Here is a 24,670-nt window from a genome sequence, read left to right on the forward strand (position 1 = left end):
TTCCGCGCAACCTATCAGAATCCCCCTAGCAACGCCGTGCCCCGCCCTCCGCGGGCCCCACCCTCCCGACGCCCCGCCCCCGCGAACTCCCCGTTGAGTTCCAGCTCTGCGCGCTTCTGAGGCGGCCAGGGCGGGATCCGGCTTAAGGTCCGAGTGCCTGCGTGATCCAGTTCCCCGCGACGCTAGTTCTGTCACCTCTGCGGGGCCCATGAGGGCGCAGAGTGTCCTCCACACTGTAGGCTCTCAAGGTGCAGCGAATACCCTCTGAGAGCGTCGTGTAGAGGAAATGAGGAAATGTCCCGAAGCATGACTGGTACTAAGCCACTTAAAAATAGTGACAATGAATAGGCTCTACTATGGGGAGGATGGGTGAGAGAGAGCAAAGGAGGTGGAGGACACGGCGCTTGTAATCAGAAGACTCTCAGGGACTGCTCACCAGATACTCTGGATTCCTTGTCTCCAAGTATGTATTGAGCAACTACTTGGTGCCAAACACTATTCTGGACACCTTCACTTGGATGGCCACTGGATCTCAAATATTATGGGCCCCTGTAAGGAGCAAAATTAAATGTGTGACATTCTGTGTGTAACTTGCAAAAAGTAACTTGAGTGCTCTGTGCTGTATGAGGTAATGATGTGGTGTTGCCCCAAGGTAAGATTGACATTGCCCCAAGCTGGATACATGTGCAACTGACCCCGAGTAAGATAACTGACTTCCCCCTGACCAAGACTCGCTGGCAGGGTCTGATAAAAAGGATTTAAAAGGACTCATGTTGAGCCTAGCTCCAGTCCCCGTTTTACACCAATGACGCCAGTGCTGTGCCAAGCCTGGAGGAGACTCATCGACTTGCTCGTTGCTTGCTAGCACATCCATCGTCCTGAGGGTGACCGAGACGTTCCTGTGGAAGTGACAGGGAGCTGCCCGTGTGCATCCTGTCTGAGACATCTCGGCCCAGCCTGCCTGCCGAGACCGCCGCCCTCCTTCGCCTTCCAACCGTCCTCGCCATCAGGACTGCTCAGCCAGAGCGAGCTCCCCAGCACGATCTCCTGAGCCGTCTTCCTGACTGACCTCTGGGAGACGCTGCCCTTCGACTCAAGACACGTCACACAGGAGTGGACCTTAGGAACAGGTCTCAGTAAGGAGTGAGTCTTGTTTATTCGGGGCTTATAATAATTTAGTGATTAAGTTATGTGTGATATTGGTGTGACAAGGTTAGAATAACTATAATAATTGTGTGATCAGCATCAAATAAAAGCTAATTGATTTTGGACCAAATTTACTCTCATAGACTCCTTGCTGCTAGTGACAGCCCCACCCACGCCTGCCACCTTCCCCATCTCAAGTAGGGGCAACTCCACCTCTGGGTACTGGAGCCCAAACCTGGAGCTCTCCTTGCAGCCTTATCTCCTTGCCCCTCATTCAATTTCTTGGCAGTCCAGTCTGCACCCTCTACCTTTAAAATCCATCCCGCACCGGGCCACTCTCACCACATCTCACCTGGAGTATTTCAGCAGCCTCCTGCTTCCACCTGCCAGCAACCAGGGCAATCCTGAAAACCAGTCAGCCTTCCCTCAAACCCCTGTGCGCTACTCACCTCGTGTGGAGGCAGGGTCCTCCCAGGCTTGCAGAGGCCTGCTGCCCCCTTCCTCAAGGCCTCCCAATCACACTGGCCTCCTTGCAGCTCCTCCAGCACTACAGAGGGCAGGGCCCTTGCCCTGGGGGTACTGCTGCCCAGAAAGCTCTCCCGCAGATGTTGGCCTAGCTAGCGTCCTCATTTCCTTCAACGTTTGTCAAATGGCACCTTCTGGGGAGGCCTGCCCTGCCTTCTGTTTAAAAGGAGAACTTCCTCACCCCAGCTCCCACCTCCCTTACTCCGCTCTACCTTTTCCACACAATTATTACCTTCTTACACCTTGATTATAGTTTACACTATCGATTCAATCGAACTTATTAAGGAAGACACTGTAAACAAGAAACAAAAGCACAGCCTAGGGCCGTTCATCCTGGCGGCTGGTGCAATAATGAGGCACCCAGGGCCAACCGCCACCTCCACACCTCCAGGCAGGCTACTGTGTGGTAAGTGGTCAGGGAGGGGCCGTCTGACCTGAGATCTGAGTGCTGTGAAGGGGCCTGAGGCCTGGGCGCGGGTGAGCAGAGAGGGCAGCCTAGGCTGCAGGAACTGCACAGGCTTTGAGGTAGGAACCCGCAAGTTCGTGGTCAGGGGTTTGAGTACACGGGCCTCCCCTCTGGGTGTTCAAGCGGTCTCCACTGCAGGCCTAGGCGCGCCCACTCCGGGTGGAGTTAGGGGCCAGGGACCCTGGAGGGCTGCAGAAGCAGAAATGGATCATCTGCAGAGGCAGAGGGCGCGCAGCCCCCTGGGGCCTGGTTGGGTGCCCGACGGGGCTTGGCAGGCTGTGTAGGAGTTCGCCTTCAGCAGACACCCAGCCGGAGGCCAGGCGGGCTCGGCCCGGGGACAAGAGGACAGAGCGGGACCTTGCGGGAAAGCGGGTTCCGAATTCTCCCAGGGGGCACGGGGCGGGAGGCCCCCGGACAGCCTGAGGAGCAGCCCTGGCTTGGCGGCCACTGTTCCACTGACCAGCTCTATGGTTCCGCGGTCCCCACCCTCGGGGACCTCAGTTTCCCGCCGGAGTGGATCCCGAGGCCACCCGGCGGATCCCGCAGCCGGGTGCGTTGGGGCAGGGAGGGGCGAGGGCGGTAACCCGAGCCGCCCGGGCGGGGTCCCCGGCTCCCGCGGCCACGTTCGCAGCCCGGCGGAGGCGCGGGGCCGGCCGCAGCCCACCGAGCGGGCCGCGCTCCTGGCCGCGCGCGGGAGGTGAGAGCGGGCGCCGCGGGCGCGGGGGTGGCGGCCGGGGAGGGGCGGCCGCGGGACGTGGCGGCAGCGGCGGCGCGTCGGGAAACGCGGGCTGCGGCCGCGCGGGGGCCCCCGGCTCCCGGCTCCCGGGACCGAGAGTCCGGAAGACGCGGCGCGCCCGCGAGAGCCGGCGCGCGGGTCGGTCCCGCCGCCGAGCGAGCGGCGGGGAGCAGGGGACCTGCAGGCGCGCGGCGGGGAGGGTCTGCGTGCGGGTGCTGGGCCTGGACGGGCGCGGAGGCCACTCCTCGGGCGAACATCTGGGATGTCCTCCCGTTTCCTGGGCCACCGGACTGGAACGGCCCCTCCCCGAGCCCGGCCTGCCTTTTTCTCTCCATAGCCCACATCATGCGGCCCTTGATTATTAGTCCATTAATTATGATTTAATTAACTGCTGTTATTTATTTTTGGTGCTGCAGTGTATCTCCCCCTGGAATGTGGCTCCAGGAAGGCGGGGGGCTTGGCTTGCCCACTGCTGTATTCCCCTGAAATTGAACCCAGAGGGCTTTACCACTGAGCTACAGCCCCGACTTTTAAATTTTATTCTTCTATTTTGAGAAAGCGTCTCACTCAGTCGCTGAGGGTCTCACTAAATTGCATTCCTTCCGCTTCAACCTCCCCAGTTGTTGGATGACAGGATCACAGGCGTGTGCTGCCCCGCCTGGAAAAAACCCACGTCTAGAGGGTCTCCAAGCCAGGCATTGGGCTCATGGGTACAGCCAAGCTGATTACAGACCTGGACGCTCTGGGGTTGGGGACAGTGCTGAAAATGCAAATGGGATCTTCATGGGATGAAGGAAACCTTCAGTCAGCCACCTTGGTGATCAGGGCCACCCTGGGTATGGTGATCCAGCAAGGCTTCCCTGATTAGGTGACAGAAATTAAAGCCCACAAACTGTGTGTCAGAAGGGAAAGTAGGAGGCTATGGGGCGCTTTCCTCTGACCTAGCCTCAGAGGGCAGGGGGTTGAGGTCTGAAGAGTGAAGGTCAAGACTGTGGGACCCAGAGCCTGGAGCTGCTCACCAGGGATCACCAAGGGTCAGGGAGGGCTTCCTGGTAGATGTGGCCATGTTGCTTTGCCTCGTTTCAGAGGAGGAATTCTCATCATTTGAGAATTGTTTTGCAGGCTCCCGGGGAACCAGGTGGCTGAGCTGTGTGGCCAGAGGAGAGGCGACTGCCCTCCCCCTGTGAGTTCTTTTGGTAAGTGCATCACCACGGACAGAAGGTGTGAGAGAACAGCAGAGCAAGTGCTGCTTCTCACTGGCCATGTGACCTTGGGCTGTTCCTGCTGCGTGCCACAGTTTTCCATGAATAAGGAGGACACGGGATTGGGTGCCTATATGACCCCTGGGCACTAGCACCAGTGGTTGTGGCGGGCCCTTCTCAGCCACACCCCGAGTTTGGGCCACGCTCTTGCTCACAGAGTAGATCCCTTCTGAGCCTCACTGCGAGGCAGGCCTGCCTCCCCACCCGATGTTCCTAGCTGGCCCTGAAGGCCGAAGATTCTCCATGAAGGACAACTGTGCACACACCACTGAGAGGCCAGTAGGGCCCAGGAGGGTCATGGAAACCCTGGAGGATGATGCACAGAACTGGAGTCAAGAGGCCAGCCAATTAGGGGATGGTTGAAGCAGAGTGGTTTCTATGGGCCTGTTCTGTGGGCGCAGCTGAGGCCTGTTTCTTTGGATTTGAAGAAACCACGTCAATGTCCTGCTGCGCCTCCTAGTCTACAATCCCAACATCCTTTCCCCGAGTCACCCCACATCCAGTTTTTGGCATGACCTTCACAACATCCCTTCGAGAGAGTCAGGGAAGACTGGCCCATGTCTTACGAGGCGCCTCAGGGATGCAGCCAGTGCGGAGGGGCCAGAGGGCAGGACCCAGGTCTCGTCCAGAGCCAGGGCCCTTCCAGCACGGGCTGCCTCCCTCTCTAATCTGCAGCATCTCTCTCTCCTCAGTTTCTGTGGGAGCCATGAAGCTTAACAAGAGGAGTGTGGCCCACTACGCACTGAGCGATTCTCCGGCAGACCACACAGGCTTCTTGCGCATTTGGGGGGGTCCAGGGACCCCAACCACTCCCAGTGGCACCGGCCGAAGATGTTGGTTTGTCCTTAAGGGCAATCTGCTGTTCTCCTTTGAGAGTCCCGAGGGCCGGGCCCCGCTGAGCCTGGTTGTGCTGGAGGGCTGCACCGTGGAACTGGCCGAGGCTCCCATACCGGAGGAGTTTGCCTTCACCATCCGCTTTGATGCACCAGGAGTGCGCCCACACCTGCTGGCGGCAGATGGGCAGGCAGCACAGGAGGCCTGGGTGAAGGCGCTGTCCCGGGCCAGCTTTGGCTACATGCGCTTGGTGGTCCGTGAACTGGAAGGCCAGTTGCAGGAAGCCCGCCAGAGCCTGGCCTCACATCGTTGTGCAACCCGGAAGGCCATTGCCAGCCGCTGTAAGCCACAGGCTCCCAACCACTTGTCTCCAAGTCCAGAGAACGGCCACTTTCTCCCCAGCAACTGTAGCTCCATGGGTTCCACTGAAGAAGGGGGCAGCAGGCCAGCAGGGCGGGATTTGGCTGAGTGGGAGTGGCAGGGCCCTGCCAGCTTCCTCCTAAGCAAGGGGCAGAGCCCTGTGTCCCCTGAGACCTCCTGCTTCTCTACCCTCCATGACTGGTATGGTCAGGAGATTGTGGAGCTGAGGCGTGGGTGGCAGCAGAGAGCCCTGGGGGGCCAACCCGAATGCGAACCATAGGATAGGCCCTTGGCCTGGGCCCTTGAGCTCTGGCCCTGCCCTGCTGGTCAGGACACTGGAGCCAGTGCTTTTCAAGGAGTTAAATGTTTACTCATTTCCAAGGTTGCTTTTGGGTGGGTGGGGGTGGGGAGGAGTCCTTTCCTCCTGATTTTTGAGGCCTTCTCCAGGTTCCATATCCTCCCTTGTGCCTAGAAGGGGTGGAGGAATCATCCTATTTTCTGAGACCCGAGAGGAAAGGTGGTTTGCACTGCACCACAGAGCAAACCTGTCTCCTGACTGCTCAGGACTGCCCCTCTCTCGGGGGATACTTGTGAAATGCAGGAAGAGAAGCTGCCCTACCTTTGACCTACCCGCCAGACTCCAGCCATAATTTCCAACACAGGGAGTCTTGTGTACATTTAAATACCGGAGGCTGGCTGCAGTATTGGCTTGGGGCTCACATTGTCAGTGAAAATGGATTTATTGTTACAGGGATTTCTGGGCCAGGCTTTTGTTGAGACAGGTAAGATGAGTGGGCATGGGACCCCTTCCCCCCACAGTTTGGGTAGGGTCCTTTGGAGAAGACAGCTTTCACCTAACAGAGGAATTTCTTATTCCCTGGCTACCCATCAACAGATAGTGCTGGACATTGCCCTGGGAGGGGCTTTTGTGTCAGCAAAAAACCTTCCTGTGCTTGGTCCTCAGCAGCCAGCTCCTGGTACTGCCAAGCAGAAAGTGAAGAAGAGGCAGGGAGGCAGAGTGGCCCCTTGGGGAAGGTCAGTTGTTTCTTTGGTCCTCAGTCCTGGGCATTAGGATTTGCGGTACCCTGTGATAAATCCTACTCTCCTGGCTGGGTTCCCATTAAGGTATTCCTCCTCAGAAGCCACTGGGGAACTCTGCCAGGTCCCCTGAGTTCACCTTCAAGAACCCTCATTGCTGCTCTCCCTAGCAGTTGTGCAAAATGTTTTTCTATTTGACTGGAAGGCAAAACAGCAGGGCCTACAGAGCCAAAGGCCGGCCTGCCTGTCAATCTAAAAATGCGGCGGCAGTGGCTGTGGCTGGTGGGAAGATGCACAGCCGGTCAGACACCCACTTCCTTGCCTCCCTCTTCCTTATTGGGGCTTTTGGCGGCTGGACTGAGATCCAAATGGGCAAGGCTGAGACTCCAGGAGGCTGCGATGCTGCCCGAGGCCCAGGACCCGCTCCTGCCTTGCTTTGTTCCCAGCTCTGTATGGAAGCCCTACAGCCCCCTGCACTTTATTTTATACCGATACCACAGGCCTTTGTTATCTTTGTTACTGTTTCAGGGTTTTTTATACAATTAAAACACTAAGTTTTTTTTTTAAATGTTATTACTCATTTCCGTTATTACAATTAGTTTTTAGAAATGAAGAATCGGGGCCTGGAGTTGCGAAGCCCGTATCTGATGGCAGCAGCCGAGTTAGGCCCGGGACCCTCAAACTGCTTGCTGGCATAACTCCCCAGGTCCGTTTCTGCCCCGCCTGTTTCCCAGCCCTGTGTCCCAGCCCCTCAGCCCATTCACCAGCTGTTAGTGTTTTTATAAGATTCAATCAGTAAAGCTTTTTCATTATTACTCATTTTGGTTCGTTAAGCTTATTTCAACAGTCTCCCGACGGACCCGTCCGGGAACAAAGAGACAGACACAGAACTGCCTCACCGACCGGGGCCCGCAGGAGGGGCAAGTGGGACGTCCGTATCGTTCTCGTGGCGTCACCACGTCGGGCGGGTGACAAACGCCTCTTTGCACCGCAACAGGAACTGGGGCACTGCGCAAGTGTCAGGGCTGAGCTGCTGGCGAGCTCCCTGAAGTCTCGCGAGGCTTGGGTTCGCATTCTTGGCGAGAGCGGCTTCTAGTCCTGGCGGTGGGGTGCCGGTGCCCGGGCGAGGGGCGGAGCCGGGAAATGGCGTCCGGAGCGGCGCGCTGGCTGGTCTTAGCACCCGTCCGGTGCGGGGCTCTCCGGAGTGGGCCGAGCTTGGGGAAAGGTAGTGATGTCTCCGCCACACGGGGCAGCTCAGGTCGGAACCTGGTACCGTCGAGGTCAGTCATCGTTACCCGCAGCGGCGCCATTTTGCCCAAACCGGTGAAAGTGAGTGTCTGCTTGGAGGCGGGGCGAAGGGGCCGAAGCCAATCATTGTGGGGAGTGCGTGCGGGCCGACGCTGATCGGCAGGAGCGGAGGCCAATCATAGGATGGATATAGACTGGAAGGCGGACCAGCTTCGTTTGGGGCAGGGGCGAGCCGGGGTTTTGGAGACTGAAGTTGAAGGGCAGAGGCTGTCTTTTGCACCAGTTTGCTGTGAGGAGTGCGGTGCCCGTTCCTCTGGGACCAAAAGACGGCTTTGTGCATCGAGTTGAGGCCAGTCAGGCAGCCTCTGCGCGCAGCGATGGGATGAGAACGAATCGTGAAAGGAGCTCGTAAAGCAGGGCGACGCGGGCAGGACCTGATCGTTTAGTCGTGACCTAGTATTTAGTTCCTGTGACTTTAGTCCTGAGAGGTGTGCAGGCAATCACTGCCATCAGTTTTCAGATGAACCACCAGGTGGTGGCCAGTGTCCGCGGCTGACGGCCGAGGGAGGTCCCCGCATGCGGGTGTTTTGCTTAGTACTGCCTCGACTAGGTCCTGCTCTTTTTTCCCCACCGCTGAGTGCTGTAGTTAGTAGTACCCTTGGGTCTTTTTTTTTTTTTTTTTTTAACTTACTATTCCTTTTGTTTTCTTTTTTCTTTTAATTTTTTTAAAAATATTTTTATTAGTGTATTATTGTTATACATAATAGCTGGGTTCATTTTAACATAACCCTTGGGTCTTTCTAAGCGTAATAGAAACAGCCTCTTATACCAAACAGAGGTTTGCTTTTAGACTGCAGGGCTGTGTGAGTTAAAAACCAAGAATTCTTGAAAGCTGGTCTGGCCCATGCCAACTCACGCAATTAACCGTAGGCTGCTTTCACAGGCTGCAGCACCAGGAAGAAAGGTGCTGCTCACTTAACAAAGAGGCACAGTCACCCAGCACCCCACCCCCTTTGAGGATCAAACCCAGGGCCTCTGGCCTACAGGGCAAGCGCTCTACCACTGGGCACACCTCCACCCCGTCACCCCACCCCACCCCAGTACAGGGGATTGATCCCAGGGGGACGTTACCGCGGACCTACATTTTTTATTTTGAGACAGGGTCTGTGTTGCCTGGGCTGGCCTTGAATTTGCCGTCCTCCCGCCTTAGCCTCCTGAGTAGCTGGGTTTACAGGTGCATGCAACAGCTCCCAGCTTCTCAAAGATTGTTTTTAACTCCAGGAAAATAGAGGAAATGTTGGTGAGATTTTTCTGACTTTATTGTAAAGACTGCCCACTTTTCAAACATAGCTGTTTCTAAAATTTTATGTGGTGGAATCAATTTTGTCCGACATCAGGGAGCCTAGCTTGTTACTTGAACTGTGTGGACCATCCCGTGAATTTTCACGTGTGTGGTGTCTTCTTCAAGAAGAGTTGCCCACAGTCCAGCCCTTTCAGTACTTTTTCACCTGATTGTAGAGTATCTACAGATATTTAGCAGGTTGTGCCTAATTTTTAAATGTTGACTGCCTGGTACTTTTCTTCCTATATCTTTTTTTATAGCCATAATAATCACTTTTTTTTTAAAATCTCCTCTTCTAATTATTTTTCTTGCTCTGAATTTTTTCCAAGGACTTAAATCAAATTGCTTAGGATGGGGTTTGGGGTCCACAGGAGCAAATGTTCCTGAGGGCCTGGCCTGTGGTTCTGCCAAAGTGGGCCCTGAGCTCACAGCCTCCATTCTGACCTTCTGCAGATGTCCTTTGGCCTTCTCCGTGTGTTCTCCATTGTGATCCCCTTTCTCTATGTTGGGACACTCATTAGCAAGAACTTTGCTGCTCTACTTGAGGAGCATGACATTTTTGTCCCAGAGGATGATGACGACGATGACTAACAGGTAAGATTTGCTTTTCTCCTAACAGTAACAGGAAGTGGGTGGAGCATCTGATCTGATCTGTGATGCAGTCTGACCTGGTAGCACCTTTTGGACATTCAGGGCAGAAGCACCTATGAATTACTCCACTTGGTGATTAGTGTTTTTATTTTGCCTTTTTCCTGTGTTGGACAGGAGTAACAATTGATTTACAAATTCGCTGGTGTCTCTTCCAACTAGTTCCAGGTATTAGCCATCTATTCAGTTACCCTTAATCAACTCATACATTTTCCTGACAATTTAATATGCCTTACACACCTACCACCAGTAGCTTCATTTCAGCAGCTCCATACTGAAATTTGGAAACTGGCACGTCCTCACCACTGTCAGCTCTGCACCAGTACAATGTGTCCATGGGCGGAACTGCCTGGTCCGTACTCTGTTCACGAACCCTCCCCCAGCTGTGCCAGCCCTCCTTTCATTCAGCATTCTTGTGTGGATTTCCTTGTTGTGATATGTGCTGTCTGATGGCACTGCCATTATAGTTAAGGACACTCCTGACTCAGCCTGGCATTCAAGATTTGCCATCTATCTCGTCACACCTCTTATCCCTCTCTCATCTTCCATATTCCCAACCACAAGAGGAAAAGCCCTGAGGACCGGGCCTTCTGTTGTCTTGCCCTTGTGGGCTCTCCTCAGTGTCCTCATTTCACCAAGTACCTTCTTAGCCCCAAGCATTGGCTTGTCACTCTCAGACTACTCTTTTTCTTAGTTCTACCCATTCTTCAGTGTCTTTGATGAAGTCTCCCTTTATCCCTTCATTTGACAATGACTTCTTTGTCTGAGTGACCCTTACCTCTCATAACATTCAGTATTTCAGTGTGGTGGCACATGCCTGTAATCCCAGAAAACTTGGGAGGCTGAGGCTAGAAGATGGCAAGTTTGAGACCAGCCTCAGCAACTTAGTGAGACACCCTGGGTTGAGAACTCGGGATATACCTCAGTGGTAAAGCACCCTTTGGTTCAGTCCCTAGTATCAAAAAAATAAAAACAAATTTAAAAATTTTTAATATTATGTGCTTAAACATCCACATCTACACCAGAATTCTACCAGAGCCCAAGTTTCTTACTGGAGGGAACATGTTTGTTATACCTGGTGCCTGGCCTGTGGTGAACACCCAATAAATATGTGAACAATTAATCGAAGATCCTAAGGACTGCCTTTCTCCTGCATGCTTGGCGGAGGCATCTGTGGAGTCCTCTTTCAGTGTGTGGAGGACTGGGCCCACCTCCTGTTGCTCTTCTTTCTTACAGGGCACGGAGGAGGTACGGAAAGGACAACTGAAGCTGAAGGAATGGCGATGCGCTCAGCCCTCCTCCCTACCAGCAGAAGGGCTCAGGGGAAGCCCCCAGTTCTGCCTCCTGCATGGTCTGTGACCACAGCCCAGATCCTCACATTCTGGGAGGGTCCCCCAGTTGTGCCATCCACTGAACACTGGAAAAAGGAAGCAGTCAAATTGTGAATAACATTAATAAACATCAGCAGTGTGTGACTGAAAGCAGGCTCTAGTTGTTGCAGTGTTTTGGTCTTTGCTGTTCTTTATCAGAGGAGTATACAGGCCTTTGATTTACAGCCCAGGATAGCCAGGCCTCTGTGGATCCACAAAGGTAATTAAGACCTATTTTTTAAATTTACAGAAGCTCAATAGAAAGAATTTTCCCTAAAAGCTGCATAGGCTAACTGAAGCCTCAAGCTTTCTTCGTCTGTGGTTAGTAATACTTGCTAGTTTCGTGCCTTACTAGGAGCTTTAGTATTTTACAGCTACCTTAGTGTCATAAGAATAATCTTTTAAAACTTGGGTTCCTTAGGCAAAAATAAAGGAATCCTCTGAGTGATTATACCTGTAGATACCGAACCCCTTCCTCCAGGGAATGACTTCTCCAGAGAAGACTACCATCCAAAGCAAATAGGGATCACTTCTTTAACCTCCACTGATGTTTATCCTCCTTGCATTTAGAGCTACACCAGTATACAAAACACTGGCACTACCTGTTCTGTGTATGCATCCAATAGGCAGGTCACTAGCAGCCTTTCTGAAGAGTAGAAAGTGAACTTCACTGTGGGGACGAGTGCTTATGGAAAGGTAAGGGCTCAGCCTCTGCCATTTTCTTCAGAACCAGGCAGGAAAATGGCCCATCTTGTCAGCTCTATTCCCATGCCTGTTAGTGCTGTTCTGATCCCTGTCTGACAGCCGAGATGCCTAATTTTGGATTATCTGGTGCCCCATCACCAAGGCATCCAATGGTGTAGGCTATGGAAACATGACTAAATTTTAACAAAGCCATCTGGCCTCATATCCAGTGTGAGTTTCCGAAGAGATGGTTTCATCTCTGTCTACTAACGTTCAGCTCTGAGGAAGAATCCAGTCTAATTTACAGCACACTAGACACTTCAAGCAAAGGGAATGACAGGTGGTATGTGCACCAACACCCCACTTCAGGCCTGGTAAGAGAGACTGCAGGAAATTGGTTCACCAAGAGAATCCTATCATGAAGCAACCATCATATGGGTTTATTTGTATATAATAAATATCAACATGCACCTTTCCATTGCGTAGCTTCATGGGTCGTGGCCAACATAAAACTTGGACAGGAAATCCTTTGGCCTAGGTGCTTCTGTTTCATGGAAGAACCGCATAACATGTGTCCGCTGCTTCCACACTTTTATTGTTTCTTCCAATTCCATCTTTCCCTGCACAAGTGAGGGGAGAGGTGGTTAAGATGAAGGAGTACAATACTGAAGTCCAGGATTGTGTTCTGTGCTTGGCATTGACCTGCTGAATGACCTTGGATGAATACATACCCTATAGAGCAAGTTTTTGCATCTGGAAAATGAAGTGGGTCTAAATCATCTTGGAGGTCTTTCAGATATTCAGCTCTACAACTGCTTTATGTTTCTGCTTAACATCTCTTGTGTGTTATTTATTGGTCCACACTGACGCTCCCACTGATGCTAATGTAGTTGACCAGGAAGACAGAATCAGGCCCAGAATTTTACTCCATTTACACAGGACTCACACCCAGACTGTCTGCCTTGTCCAGCTGTTAACCTGGCATCCGGGTAAAGCAGTAATTTCCAGGAGTGGTGGTTAAGAAGAGCTCACCTTCTTCCTTATATTGTTTTTTAGTTTTTTTTTTTTTTTGTTGGTTTTTGCAGTCTTGGAGAGTGAACCTAGGGGTGCTCTACCACTAAGCTGCATCCCCAACACTTTAAAAATTTTGAGACAGGGTCTCACTAATTTGCCCAGGCTGGCCTTAAACTTATAAACCTCCTGCTTCAGCCTCCCAAATTGGTGTTTCCTGGTTATAAAATGCAAGCCCCAGTAGGTTTTCCCTTCAACAGTCTTACAGTCCAAGGAGTTCAAGTACCCCTCTGAACACGGCAGTAGTGGCTGAACCTGTAGTTATTTATCACACTTGGAGATAAAATGTTTATCTAGGGAAAATGAAAGGCCTGGGATAAGCTGGCCAGTCCTTTAAGCTGGTCTGGAAGGGTCAAGTTACCTTAATAACCAGAAGATCAACCACCCTGGGGTCTGTGACGTGGGCATTCTTCATAAACAATTCTCGGACTTTATCCCGTCCCTGTTTCACAGTGATGTCTAGCTGGAATAAGTGCACTAAAGAGAAAACAAGATTTGGGATAGAAATTACACAGCTAAAACATGATTTTAAAATGTAAGTCAGTGGATTTCACTGAACATGTACAGACTGCATTCATTCCATGCACCAAATATCAGCCTGACCCTAAGTTGTATGAGACATGGCTGGGTATGGTGGCATGTGCCTCCAGTCCCAACTCAGAAGGCTGAGGAAGTGAGACGTGGCTTATCAAGCTTACGTTTTGTTTCAGAGACAGGACCACAGCATTCAAAGAAACAGGATATAGCCCAGTTGAAGACAGTGATCAACCTGGGTTCAAATCCCAGCTGTTATCATCAGCTATGCGGTTCTGTGTAAGTTAAGAGCTTTGTGCCCAAGTCTGTTCATCAGTGAAGTGAGACAATAAGATGGTGACTCCACAGAGTTGTGACGATGCCGATACAAAATGCTTATAGCAGTGCCTAGCATGGAATAAGCTCTCCATAAATGTTCACATAATTACTAACACAGGGTGTCACTAAATTGTGCAGGCTGGCCTGAAACCCGTGAGCCTCTTGCCTCTGCCTTCTGAGTAGCTGGGACTAGTGGCGTAAGCCACTAAACCTAGCTTTTCCTTTTCTTTTTTGTGGTGCAAGTGCTCTACTACTGAGCCACACCCCGAGAAATAGCATTTTTATATGGAACCATCTGCACAATATGGTGACAGGGTTGAAATTTATATAAAATAATGTGGCATGGGCTGTAGTACCACATGAACGTGGGAGCTGAGAGATTGCTTAAGGGTTTATGCGGGTAGGGAAGGCTTTTTTTTTTTTTTTTTTCCCCTCATTACCGGGGATTGAACTCAGGGGCACTCGACCACTGAGCCACATCTCCAGCCCTATTTTGTATCTTATTTAGAAACAGTCTTGCTGAGTTGCTTAGCACCTCAATTTTGCTGAGGCTGGCTTTGAACTTTTTCTTTTGCCTCAGCCTCCCAAGCCTGGGATTCCAGGCGTGGACCGCTGCGCCCAGCAGGGAAGGCTTTAATCCAACAAGCAGGTTTCCTGGGGGAAGGACAGAGGATATAGTTCCAATTCTCTAGGTATTAAATTCTTATTGGAGAAACAGTCATCCGTGACTGCAAACACAGAATCATAATATTCACCAATCCCTTAAGTTAGCACTTAAAATAGTGACAATGACTTTGAAATTTGTACAGCATACAGGCATGTGGATGTCCTTTGAAAATTAGGTTTCACTTATATTCTCAAGCCCTGGCACTCAGCCATCAGTGGATTTGCTGATGGAATACAGACAGGGTGAGAGGCCCACTAGGCTAGGGGACAACACAACAAGACTTACAGGCTAGAACTAGTACTGTGGTTAAGGAGACCAGTGTACTCACTGGGTGAGGACACCCTGTGTTGAGGCCAATGCTGGGACTTGTCCACTCTGATCTACAGAACTAAAACCACTGGCTCTGAAAGTGATGAGGGCTATTTGAATCTCATCACACTTATAACTTAGTGACAGCCATGGAGTGATAAAGCTTCTGCCAAGGACACAGCATGCCATGTTGTAAAGAAAACAAGGTCTCTGATTTGACCAGGAAATAAACAATAGCAGGTATTTAAGAGAACTGGCCTCCCGACTTGACAGGTAAATAAATGCTGATGACAGAGATGACCACTCGCTAGAAGTATCTGGTGTTGTCCTGGAGCAGGTCCTCAAGGACAGCCAATTATGTAATCACTTCCCAAATCTGCCTTCAGTTTGGTAGCTTATAATCAACCATGGTGGGAATATTTGTACCAAAGGAAATGGCAAACTGTAGTGTGTATAAATTTAGGTTCCCTCCACCAGAAAGCTGGTCATTACTTTATCACATTAGGGATTTCACAAAAAAAGCACAGAAAGGGACGGATGACAGAGATGCAAAAACAAATGAAAACAAATATGGGACCTGGAATTCGGAATCTTCCCTCTTAGGAAAAATCAGGCATGAGCACTGTGCGAATCATATACATTGTTCCTGGCAAATATAGGCCTAGAATTCAAATGGCTCATTGTTTTGTTTTGTATGTTCATTTACAATCTTGTGCTCGTTTAAGAGGAGAAATACGAGGTGTCTTCCTCTGCTATCAGTGCTCGCCTTGCCTACATTTTTATATGGAATTCCTGCCAACCTTAAGAGGCAGTGTGCTTCTAGAGATACTGATGGGAGCTGGTACCCAGCAGCTCCCTTCCTCAGTGCCCATCCTTATCAAAAGATAAGGAGGTGTCCCTTGGGATGAAAGGTGATTTTTTCATCTGCTTTCCTGAGTCGGCAGGGCTCTTGGCGATCAGGAAGGATGACACAGTTGTCACCTTTGCTCCAGTTCATTCTGGTAGCATTCACACCAGGCGGTCCTTTGGTGGGAGGCAGCAAGGCAGTAAAGGAAAAGAACACAGGGCAGGGGTCAAACAAGCTGGGTAAAACACTCACGGGGTAAAGCTTTCTTGCCTATGTTCTCTACAGGAAAGGAAACAACCTCTAACCTAACTGCTGTATAGTAAGATGGTAGAAAATTAAGTAACAACACTTTGTAAAGCATGAAACAAATGTTGGCTGTTAACAATTTCAGCATTCCTCCTGCCACTTCCGTGATATACCAGGTAATTATGAAGCCAGAATTAAGGACAGATAGTTAGTGTAGAAATAGGGGATCGGGTCAATTAGAGGAAATGAAGCCATGAAGCTATCTGCCTCTGGAAGTTGGAGACTGCCCCTGGGAGAATGGAATGTCAAGGATCTCCGGAGCCCATTGATTACCAAACTTACCTGCCTTTATCAAGGACTGCAGGCATGGAGCTGCTAATTAATGCCCCTTGGGCCCTTATCTGCCTGAATCACCTTGGCCCTCCCCCTGCCCAGGGCTTCTCACTTAATGCAAAACCAGGCCTAGTCAGGTAGGCAGAGGGGAGAGAACTGGAGAACAAAAGAGACTTTAACCTATAAAAGATGTAGGTTGCACTCACTTCTTGGGACTTTAGAACATCAGCCATGGCCCCCTTCTTCCTGCCGGGAGAAGTCTCTATTATTACCTTTAAATAAAACCTGCTTAATATGCTTGCCTTGGCGTGCTTCTCTAGTATTCAATCTTCAACATTAGAAGGAGCAGAACTCGTCACCAGTAAACGGCGGTATCTGGTTAGGTGCCTACCTTCTTCACTTGACCACAAGATCCCTGAAGGCCTTGTGGGTGAATAAAAAGTGTTTTATCACTTTTGTATCATTCTAGGAATCTAGTACTGACCATACAGTACAAATGAATGAACTTTCTGTAGAAAGTCTCCTGTTATCTTCTGGCTAACAAGCAGCAGGTAGTTTTTTTTTTTTTTTTTTCCAAGGAGGGATTCAAAGGCAGTTCTGTCCTTTTGCTCCCATGCCAAAGTGGATCCCAGAAGCATTAGAGAAACTACAGTAGGCGTTAAGAGCCAATTTTTTTTTTTTTTTTTTTTTTTTTTTTTTTTTTTGCGGTGCTGGGGATTGAACCCAGGGCCTTGCACTTGTGAGGCAAGCACTCTACCAACTGAGCTATATCCCCAGTCCTAGAGCCAATTTTTGTTTGGTTGCTTTTTTGGTGCTGGGGATTGAACCCAGGGCCTCATACACATTAAGCACACACTTGACCACTGAGCTACACCCCAAGCTCCAAGAGCCAGATATTAGAGTTGAATAATCAGGGTCTGAAATCTGGCTTTTCTACTCATTGAAGTGTGACCTGAGACAAGTCTGTGTGCCTCAGTTTTCTCACCTGTGAGGCAGGAAACAAAGTCCACCTCAAAATAATAAGGCAATGTAAAGTCTTTAGCATAGTTCTGGGCCATTAAACATTTCAATAAATGTTAATCATCATCAATTCTATCACTTATTCTCAATCCTTGATTTGATTCTTTAGCTGGAGTTCCAGTGATGTATATAAGTAACTGACCAGCTACAGATCACTGATCTTCCCTGTAGGTCTGACCTTTGCTCCCTTGACCATCCCTGCCCCCCATTCTTCCCTGCTTTCTAGGCTCCTGTAACCCTCTACCTTCTTTTCCCACTTCTCAGGCTCTTTCTGACTCTGGGATTCTCTCTCCAATCAGTATTTGAAGGAAGGTCCTGGGAAGGGATGATTTAAAAAGAACTGGGTCCTGAGACTTGCAATACATGGGTTCCAGCTTCAACTCAGACACGTAATATCTTCCTTAGTCCTCCCTCTCTAGTATCAGGTGGGTTTAAGTTGAGGTCACTGGCAATCTCTCAAAAAGTCATTTTGAGGACAGGGACTGTGAAGCACAGTTTGCCCATCAAAGAATGGGTTCTGCATGAAAGCTCTTCCTAGGGTAAGCCCTATAAGCAGCCATAATAACAAAAACAATGGCAGTAGCCAATGTTTAATGAGTGTTAACCAAGTGTCCGGTCCTGTTCTCAGCACTTTAGATATATTAACCTCTTTAATACAGTAACTCTCTGAAGAAACTATCAGTATCCCCAGTTTACAGATGAGAAAACTGAGGTGCAGATGAACTGACTTGCCCAAAGTCACATAGCTACTAAAGGGCAGAGCCTGGAGCAGGGTGCAGGCTTATTCTAATACCGCATTCTGCTGCTTCTCAGGGAAGGGGCAGCACCGAGGGGTCTACAGTGCTCCACTCATCAAACACGCCTTGGCCCTCGGACTACGCAGGGAGGGTCCAAGTTAAAACACGCTAAGTCATATCAACAAGACAACAAATCACGGACAGTGTCACATTTGTGACACTGACAGTTTAGGTGGGATTCTCCGCAGTCTTTCTTTTATCCAATACAGAGGCAGCCCTCGGGGATATCAGGAAAACAAGCTCAGCACACAGCTCTAAACACACGCTAAACGCACTGAATCTGCCACCTGGGCGAAGGAAGGGGTTCTGCGGTAGAAGTGGGCAGACCAGCAAGGCTTGGGAGGCTGGAGGGCAGGGAAGCCATCTCGCCCTTCTCTGGTTCAGGTACTGGTTCTGGTGATGGGAACTGGATGACTGCCCGAATCCTGCTGCCGCTTTGGTTATAAAACTCAACGGGTGTCCGGAAATGCCTTCGGGAACTCTAAAGTGGACTCTGGGTTCCAAGTCACGAACGCTTCGCTTCGCCTCTCGGTACCCTCAGGCGCCTCACCTGCATAATGAGTAGGTCCCCAGTCCCTGCGCTCCCTCCCGGGCCTCCGCAAGAACTAGGAGACCAAGGACACCAGGGCGCCCAGTGCGCCAGGAACCCTGTAGGATGCTAGGCACGACCGGTCTGACCTCGGCGCTGCCGTCAGGTCGGGTCCACCTCAGCTCGGGCGACCCTCTTTCCCTGAAGCACCCGCAGTCGCCTCTGCCCAAACTGGTGACCTCGGCTCGGTCGTGAGACCTTGGGCAGCTGCTTCCGGGGCCCCGCCTGCGCCGCTGCCTCTCACCAGTGTTTGGCACCTCCCGGTACCAGGCGCGGTAGAGCTCGCGCACTCTCCGCTTGGCCTCGTTCATGTCCCGACTGAAAATGGGCTTCACAGAGGTGCTGGCCGCAGCAGCAGCCCCGCGTAGGCTGCTCGCCGCCATCTTGCTGAGGCTCCGCCCCTCGCGCGCGCATGCGCCCGGAAGGGAGTCGTCCTAGTTACAAAGGGACGCCACGCCCCCTACTCCTCCGGTAGGCGGGGGGTGGGGAGACGGCTCTGGGGCTCTCCGATTGGCTGGGAGCCTCTGTGAGGAGACTGCGCATGATTATCTGCAGAAACTCGGCTCAGTAGTTGGGCTGCTGAACTGTCGTTCTGAGGTCCGGGCAGGCGCCTGGAAACTGTGCTTCCAGCCCAGTTGCAGCGTCTCTGGGCGCTGTTTCTCTGTCTACCCTTGGGCCAGGGTCTCAGGACCGTGAGGTGACTGCCGAGATAGATAATGTCACCTGGGCTGCAGTGACACTGACCTGGCACATGGTGTCTGCAGCAACAGGTTGTTTGCTGATTTATTTTCCTAAGCTCAGTTCTTCCGGAGCGCGGTATAGACGTTAGAGCGCCTTTTGGCTTTAGCTTCTGGGCACTTCCGAGCACCGGGAGGTAGCTTACAGCATCACCCCATTTCAGACAAGGACTTGACATCCCAAACCGTGGATCTCGCTCAAAAGCAGCCCAGGAGTTTGAACCTGGGCAAAACAACCTGGAAAGAACCTTGGATCATCCTTTTGGAGAAGCTCTCTGCTGGCATTTAATCGCTGACGTTATCTCAGAACATCTAGGAGAACCTTGAATTGTCATGGAAAAAGTAACAGCTAACAACATGGCAGGCGGTGCGCTGACTTTTTTGGGTAGTTTAACCTCATAGGCCAGGTAGGTGCTGTTAGTATCCCCGTTTTACAGGTGAGAAAACAGATGGTGCACATCCCACCTGCCACATTAAGTCACCTCCTTGCCAGACTCCTGGGTAGGGGTCGCGCTGTCTTTCTGAAAATGCAGTTAACGGGCACCTTGGAAATGCTGGGGAAGGAAAAAAGGACAGGGCTGAGTTTAGCTGTGGGACTCCAGCTGGCTCGGGTATCGCCCCGCATCGCCCAATCTTTTTCGTTTATTATTATTATTATTATTATTATTATTATTAATTATTATTATACTGGGAATCGAGGGATACTTTACCCCTGAACTATATCCTCAGCCCTTTTTTATTCTGAGACAGGGTCTTGCCAAGTTGCTGAGAATCTTGCTAAATTGCTGACACTGGTCTTGAACTTGGAATCCGCCTGCCTCAGCCTCCCAAGATGCTGGGGTTACTGGCTGCACCACTGTCCTGGCTTGCAAATATCCTATTTCTTGTTTGTCTTCAGTTTATGGTTTTGTCTTATAGAAATGTGTTTATTTATGAGACAGAATCCCAGGCTGGACTCGAACTTCTGATTCTTCCGTCCCAGCCCTCTCAGTAGCAGGGATTACAGGAGTGAACCACTGCACTTAGCTATACATAGAAATTTATATATTAATATATGTGACTGGGGGTGTAACTCAGTGATAGAGTGCTTACCTAGTGAATGCTAGGTACCAGGTTTGATCCCCAGCCCTGCAAAAGAAAATAATTAATAATAATAATATATTAAGTATTTTACATCTTACTGAAGATCTTTCCTACCTCAAGATTGCAAATATTTTTTAATTAATACTTAAGGTTTTTTAAAAATTACCATTTTATATTAATCACTGAGAATCTTTTTTATCACACAATCAAAATGATATGCGTTTATCACATTCAAGGCGCTGTAAACACAGGGATCAATTTGTTACATTGAGTTGTCTCCTTTAGTTAATACCAACAATTTTAATTGCTCAAGATTTAAGTATGTTTTGATATTCCTACAACAAGTCTTTTTTTTTTTTTTCAAATATTTTTAACAATTTCTTTTATTTTTTGGTGCTAGGGATCAAACCCAGGGCCTTGCACAGGCTAAGCACATGCTCTACCAGGAGCTGTATCTCCAGCCTCCATTCATTATTTATTTATTTATTAATGCAATACTGAGTCTCTCACCAAAGTCCTTGCTCACACCAGGCAGGCGCTCTACCATTGAGCTCCATTCATTCCCAGCCTCTCCATTCTTTTTTTTTTTTTTTTTGTCACTTTTTAAAAAGTAATTTCATAAAGATTTTTATTTGAGATTGCATTGAATAAGAAATGACATCTTTAAGAGAGCCTACAGAATAGGAGAAAATCTTTGCCATCTACTCTTCTGACAGATTACTATCCAGAATATATAAAGAACTCAAAAAACGCCAACCCCCCCCCCAATAACCCAGTCAATAAATGGCAAAACAACTAAATAGACACTTCTCAAAAGAAGAAAAACAAATGGCCAACAAATATATGAAAAATGTTCAGCATCTCTAGCCATCAGGGAAATGCAGATCAAAACTGCACTTAAGATTTCATCTCACTCCAGTCAGAATGGCAATTATCAAAAATACAAATAATAATAAATGCTGGTGAAGATGTGGGGGAAAAGTTACACTCATACATTGTTGGTGGAACTGCAAATGAGTACAACTGCAAATTGGTGGAAAGCAGTATGGGAATTCCTCAAAAGGATTGGAATGGAATCACTGTATGACCCAGCTTCTTGGTATTTATCCAAAGAACTATAATATTGCATACTATAGCTTTACAAGCCACATTAGTGTTTACAGCAACACAATTCACAATAGCCAAATAATGGAACCAACCCAGATCCCATCAATAGGTCATAGATGAACAAATTAAGAAAATGTTATATATATATAGACAGATAAATAGATATGTACATGTATGCACTTATATACATACATACAGTGTCATATACATACATATAATTGAGTTTTACTCAGCTATAAAGAATGAAAAAAAAAAGAATGAAATTATGGCATTTGCTGGTAAGTGGATGGAAATGGATAACATCATGCTAAGTGAAATAAGCCAGACTCAAACAAGGATCAGATGTTTCCTCTCACGTGTGGAAGCTAGAGAAAAATAAGGGGAAAGTTGGGGGGATTAGATATCATAAAGATAAAGGAAAGATCAGTGGAGCAGAAGGAGATGGAGAGAGGGAGAAGGAACTGGAAAGGGGAGGAAATGCAGAATGAATTTAACAAAATCATGTTATGAACATATATGAATATACCACAGGGAATTCCACCTTTATAAGAAGAAAGCACCAATCAAAAATAAATGCACAAAAGAAAGATCAGTAGAGTAGAGGAAGGAGAGTGGGGGAGGGTGGAGGACAGGAAAAGGGGGACACAGACTGAAATGGAATAAATCAAAGTCCAAGCATGTGTGATTTTGTCAAAATGAACCCAACTACTACATATAACTATAATGTGCTAATAAAAAATATAAAGACCCAGCTATCCCACTCCTTGGCCTATACCCAAAGGACTTAAAATCAGCATACTACAGAGATGCAGCCACATCAATGTTCATAGCTGCTCAATTCACAATAGCCAGACTGTGGAACCAACCTAGATGTCCTTCAATTGATGAATGGATAAAGAAACTGTGGTGTATATATACAATGGAATATTACTCAGCTATAAAGAATGATAAAATTATGGCATTTGCAGGCAAATGGATGAAATTGGAGAATATCATGCTAAGAGATAAGCCAATCTCAAAAAAGCTAAGAATGAATGATCTCGCTGATAAGTGGATGGTGACACATAATGGGGGGTGGGAGGGGTGCAAGAATGGAGGAAGGAGGGACTGTATAGAGGGAAAAGAGGGGTGGGAAGGGTGTGGGGGGAAAATAACAGAATGAATCAAACATCATTACCCTATGTAAATGTATGCTTACACAAGTGGTATGCTGTTACTCCATGTACAAACAGAAACAACATGTGTCCCATTTGTTTACAATAAAAATAATATATATATAAAAGAAGTGACATCTTTATTCTTTTGAGTCTTCCAAACGTTCTTCCAAGCTAGTGTATTTCGCGCATGGTGTGTGTCTGTTTGTAAGAATACTAGCAGAATCACAAGAAGACTTGGCTATGAGGGAAAAGTACTCACTATCGCCATAGCATCTTCTACCTGTTCCTCACATTATTTCCCTCTCCTGCTGTGTCCATTCTGCTGTTAAACCCACCTAATGAGTTCACATCAGATATTGTACCTTGTGTCCTGGAATGTCTATATTACCCATGTCTTTAAATAAATAACCTCAGAATTGGGTTAAAAACATTATGGGGGCTGGGTTGTGGCTCAGTGGTGGACGCTCGCCTACCACGTGTGAGGCACTGGGTTTGATCCCCAGCACCACATAGAAATAATAAAATACAGCTATTGCGTCCATCTACAACTAAAGCATAAATGTCAAAAACAAATGTCTCACTGTTTCTGTCCAGAAACCCAGGTGAGGCTTAACTGGGTTCCCCTGGCCCAAGGTCCCTCATGAGGTTGCAGCCAGCTGGTACCGTGGTTTCACTGAAGGATCCACCATGGTGGGGATGGAAAATGTGTGCCAGACTGGTGACGGTGTCCTCCTCTGAGCTCAGCCACATCACTGTCAGCAGGTCTTGCCGCTCAGCACGTGGGTCTCCACAGATTACCCCATGACATGGCACCTCTTTTACTCAATGACAAGCATTCAGAGGTAAGCATGAGCACCCAAGATGGAAACACAGTCTTGATCTTAACTTTTTGTAGCATTTTTAGTTCTTGATGGGCCTTTTTTATCTATGTACTTATATTTGGTACTGAGAATCAGACCCAGTGCCTCACAAATGCTAGGCACAGCGCTCCACACTCAGTCCCAGCAGCAGCCCTCCATCTTATTTTGGAAGTGGCGTCTCACTTCTACCACATTTTATGCTGAAGGGAATCAGTCAGTGCAGACCACACTCAGAAGGTGGGGATTCCACAAGGGCATCAAACAGGAAGTAGGGATCACCAGGGGCCGCAGCAGAGGTTGCCTATCAGACTATTTAATTTTTTAAAGATTAAAATTCTCTGTTGAGTCACTTTCTTTCTGCCTCTCTTTTCAATGTTTTCTTTAGCAAATAATTCATAGTTGTGTTAAAGTCCTTATCCGCTGACTCTGGATCATTCCTGGGTCTTCTGTTCCTGTTGGTAATTTCTTGTCATTTGCCTTTTCCTACTTCTTTTCAGATTTATGAGCTTTTAGTTATAACTAGACAACATGGAAAACAAGTCGCAGATTATTATTTTCTCTAAAGGAATGTTGACTTTTAGTAGGCGTCAAGGCTGAATTTAGTCTTCGGTCACTTGAACTACTTTAGTTCTGTTCGTACTCCTTGATAGTCCTTGTTCCTGGCATGATGCTTCTCTGGAGTCTTCACTGAATAACCCGAGAGTGCATCAAGATTCCTCCCCTCTGGCCAGGCCCCATGTCTCGCCTCCCCAGAACTTGCAACTGAATCTGTCAGCTCCCGCTTCTAGAAGCTGGTATCTGCTAGGACATCTTAGCAGATGGTACCTGCTGCTCACCGAGAGCCTCGCGGTTGGCCGAACACTCGGGGAGCAGCCTTATGGAGACATTCCGGCTCCTGGCCTATGACTTTCTCTATTTTGGTTCCTTGCTCCTCAAATTCCAGTCCCACTGGCTACTGTGCCCTTCAGCTTCCCATAATCATTAAGAATGCTGATCCCTGCCTTGGTTTCTCTCTCCAGACCATACTTTTGAAAATACCCTCGGAAAAACACCGAGGGTAAATGTAGAGACCGTCTCTCAAGAACCTGCATCCGGCTGAGTACGGTGGCCCACGCACGCCTGTAATCCCAGTGGTTTGGGAGGCTGAGGCAGGAGGATGGCAAGTTCAAAGCCAGCCTCAGCAACTAAGCAAGGCCCTAAGCAACCAAGTAAGACCCTGTCTCTAAATAAAATATAAAAAACGGGCTGGTGTGCGGTTCAGTGGTTGAGGACCCTGGGTTCAATCCCTAGTACCTAGTTACCGTTTTATGTATTTTGTCCTGCTTTTATGTTGGTG

General features: G+C 49.0%; 3 protein-coding genes and 1 long non-coding RNA gene across 13 annotated transcripts; 2 read left to right on the plus strand and 2 right to left on the minus strand.

The window, feature by feature from the left end:
• Nucleotides 1-77: 77 nt before the first annotated feature.
• Nucleotides 78-7,371, minus strand: LOC306661923. Its single transcript, XR_013764007.1, has 3 exons — nucleotides 7,262-7,371; nucleotides 1,499-1,550; nucleotides 78-1,119 (listed from the first exon to the last, which is right to left on the minus strand). It is a non-coding gene; the product is annotated as an uncharacterized lncRNA (long non-coding RNA).
• Nucleotides 1,125-7,182, plus strand: PHETA2 (PH domain containing endocytic trafficking adaptor 2). Of its 10 annotated transcripts, none has more exons than XM_079141247.1 (4): nucleotides 1,125-1,143; nucleotides 3,996-4,069; nucleotides 4,828-5,310; nucleotides 6,225-7,182. In XM_079141247.1, the coding sequence occupies exons 3-4, from the start codon at nucleotides 4,842-4,844 to the stop codon at nucleotides 6,563-6,565; spliced, it is 810 nt and encodes a 269-aa protein (XP_078997373.1). In that variant the 5' UTR covers nucleotides 1,125-1,143; nucleotides 3,996-4,069; nucleotides 4,828-4,841; the 3' UTR covers nucleotides 6,566-7,182. The 10 variants fall into 10 exon arrangements, with proteins under 10 accessions (XP_078997373.1, XP_078997371.1, XP_078997372.1 ...); XM_079141245.1 differs by having other exon boundaries at nucleotides 1,128-1,143; nucleotides 3,996-5,310; nucleotides 6,225-6,364; nucleotides 6,967-7,182; XM_079141242.1 differs by lacking the exon at nucleotides 1,125-1,143 and adding an exon at nucleotides 2,050-2,687.
• A 47-nt stretch (nucleotides 7,372-7,418) lies between the features above and the next one.
• Nucleotides 7,419-11,086, plus strand: SMDT1 (single-pass membrane protein with aspartate rich tail 1). Its single transcript, XM_079141254.1, has 3 exons — nucleotides 7,419-7,696; nucleotides 9,411-9,551; nucleotides 10,842-11,086. Exons 1-2 carry the CDS (start codon nucleotides 7,511-7,513, stop codon nucleotides 9,546-9,548), a joined length of 324 nt encoding a protein of 107 aa, XP_078997380.1. The 5' UTR covers nucleotides 7,419-7,510; the 3' UTR covers nucleotides 9,549-9,551; nucleotides 10,842-11,086.
• Nucleotides 11,087-12,075: 989 nt separating this feature from the next.
• NDUFA6 (NADH:ubiquinone oxidoreductase subunit A6) lies at nucleotides 12,076-18,810 on the minus strand. The gene is made up of 3 exons (XM_079141253.1): nucleotides 18,635-18,810; nucleotides 13,092-13,207; nucleotides 12,076-12,279 (listed from the first exon to the last, which is right to left on the minus strand). Exons 1-3 carry the CDS (start codon nucleotides 18,771-18,773, stop codon nucleotides 12,148-12,150), a joined length of 387 nt encoding a protein of 128 aa, XP_078997379.1. The 5' UTR covers nucleotides 18,774-18,810; the 3' UTR covers nucleotides 12,076-12,147.
• Between the last annotated feature and the right edge of the window lie 5,860 nt (nucleotides 18,811-24,670).

The sequence above is a fragment of the Sciurus vulgaris genome, assembly GCF_902686455.1.
Source record: "Sciurus vulgaris genome assembly, chromosome: 5".
Taxonomy (NCBI): Eukaryota; Metazoa; Chordata; class Mammalia; order Rodentia; family Sciuridae; genus Sciurus; species Sciurus vulgaris.

Bases quoted from the DNA above. Each gene is read 5' to 3' on its own strand.
- PHETA2 (XM_079141241.1), top strand. From the start codon at position 4,647: ATGACCTTCACAACATCCCTTCGAGAGAGTCAGGGAAGACTGGCCCAT. The intron at 5,311-6,224 runs GTAAGCCACAGG...ACCCATCAACAG, and splicing joins GAAGGCCATTGCCAGCCGCT to ATAGTGCTGGACATTGCCCT.
- SMDT1 (XM_079141254.1), top strand. From the start codon at position 7,511: ATGGCGTCCGGAGCGGCGCGCTGGCTGGTCTTAGCACCCGTCCGGTGC. The intron at 7,697-9,410 runs GTGAGTGTCTGC...GACCTTCTGCAG, and splicing joins TTTTGCCCAAACCGGTGAAA to ATGTCCTTTGGCCTTCTCCG.
- NDUFA6 (XM_079141253.1), bottom strand. From the start codon at position 18,773: ATGGCGGCGAGCAGCCTACGCGGGGCTGCTGCTGCGGCCAGCACCTCT. The intron at 13,208-18,634 runs GTGAGAGGCAGC...TTTTCTCTTTAG, and splicing joins CCGGGAGGTGCCAAACACTG to TGCACTTATTCCAGCTAGAC. The intron at 12,280-13,091 runs GTAACTTGACCC...TCACTTGTGCAG, and splicing joins TTGATCTTCTGGTTATTAAG to GGAAAGATGGAATTGGAAGA.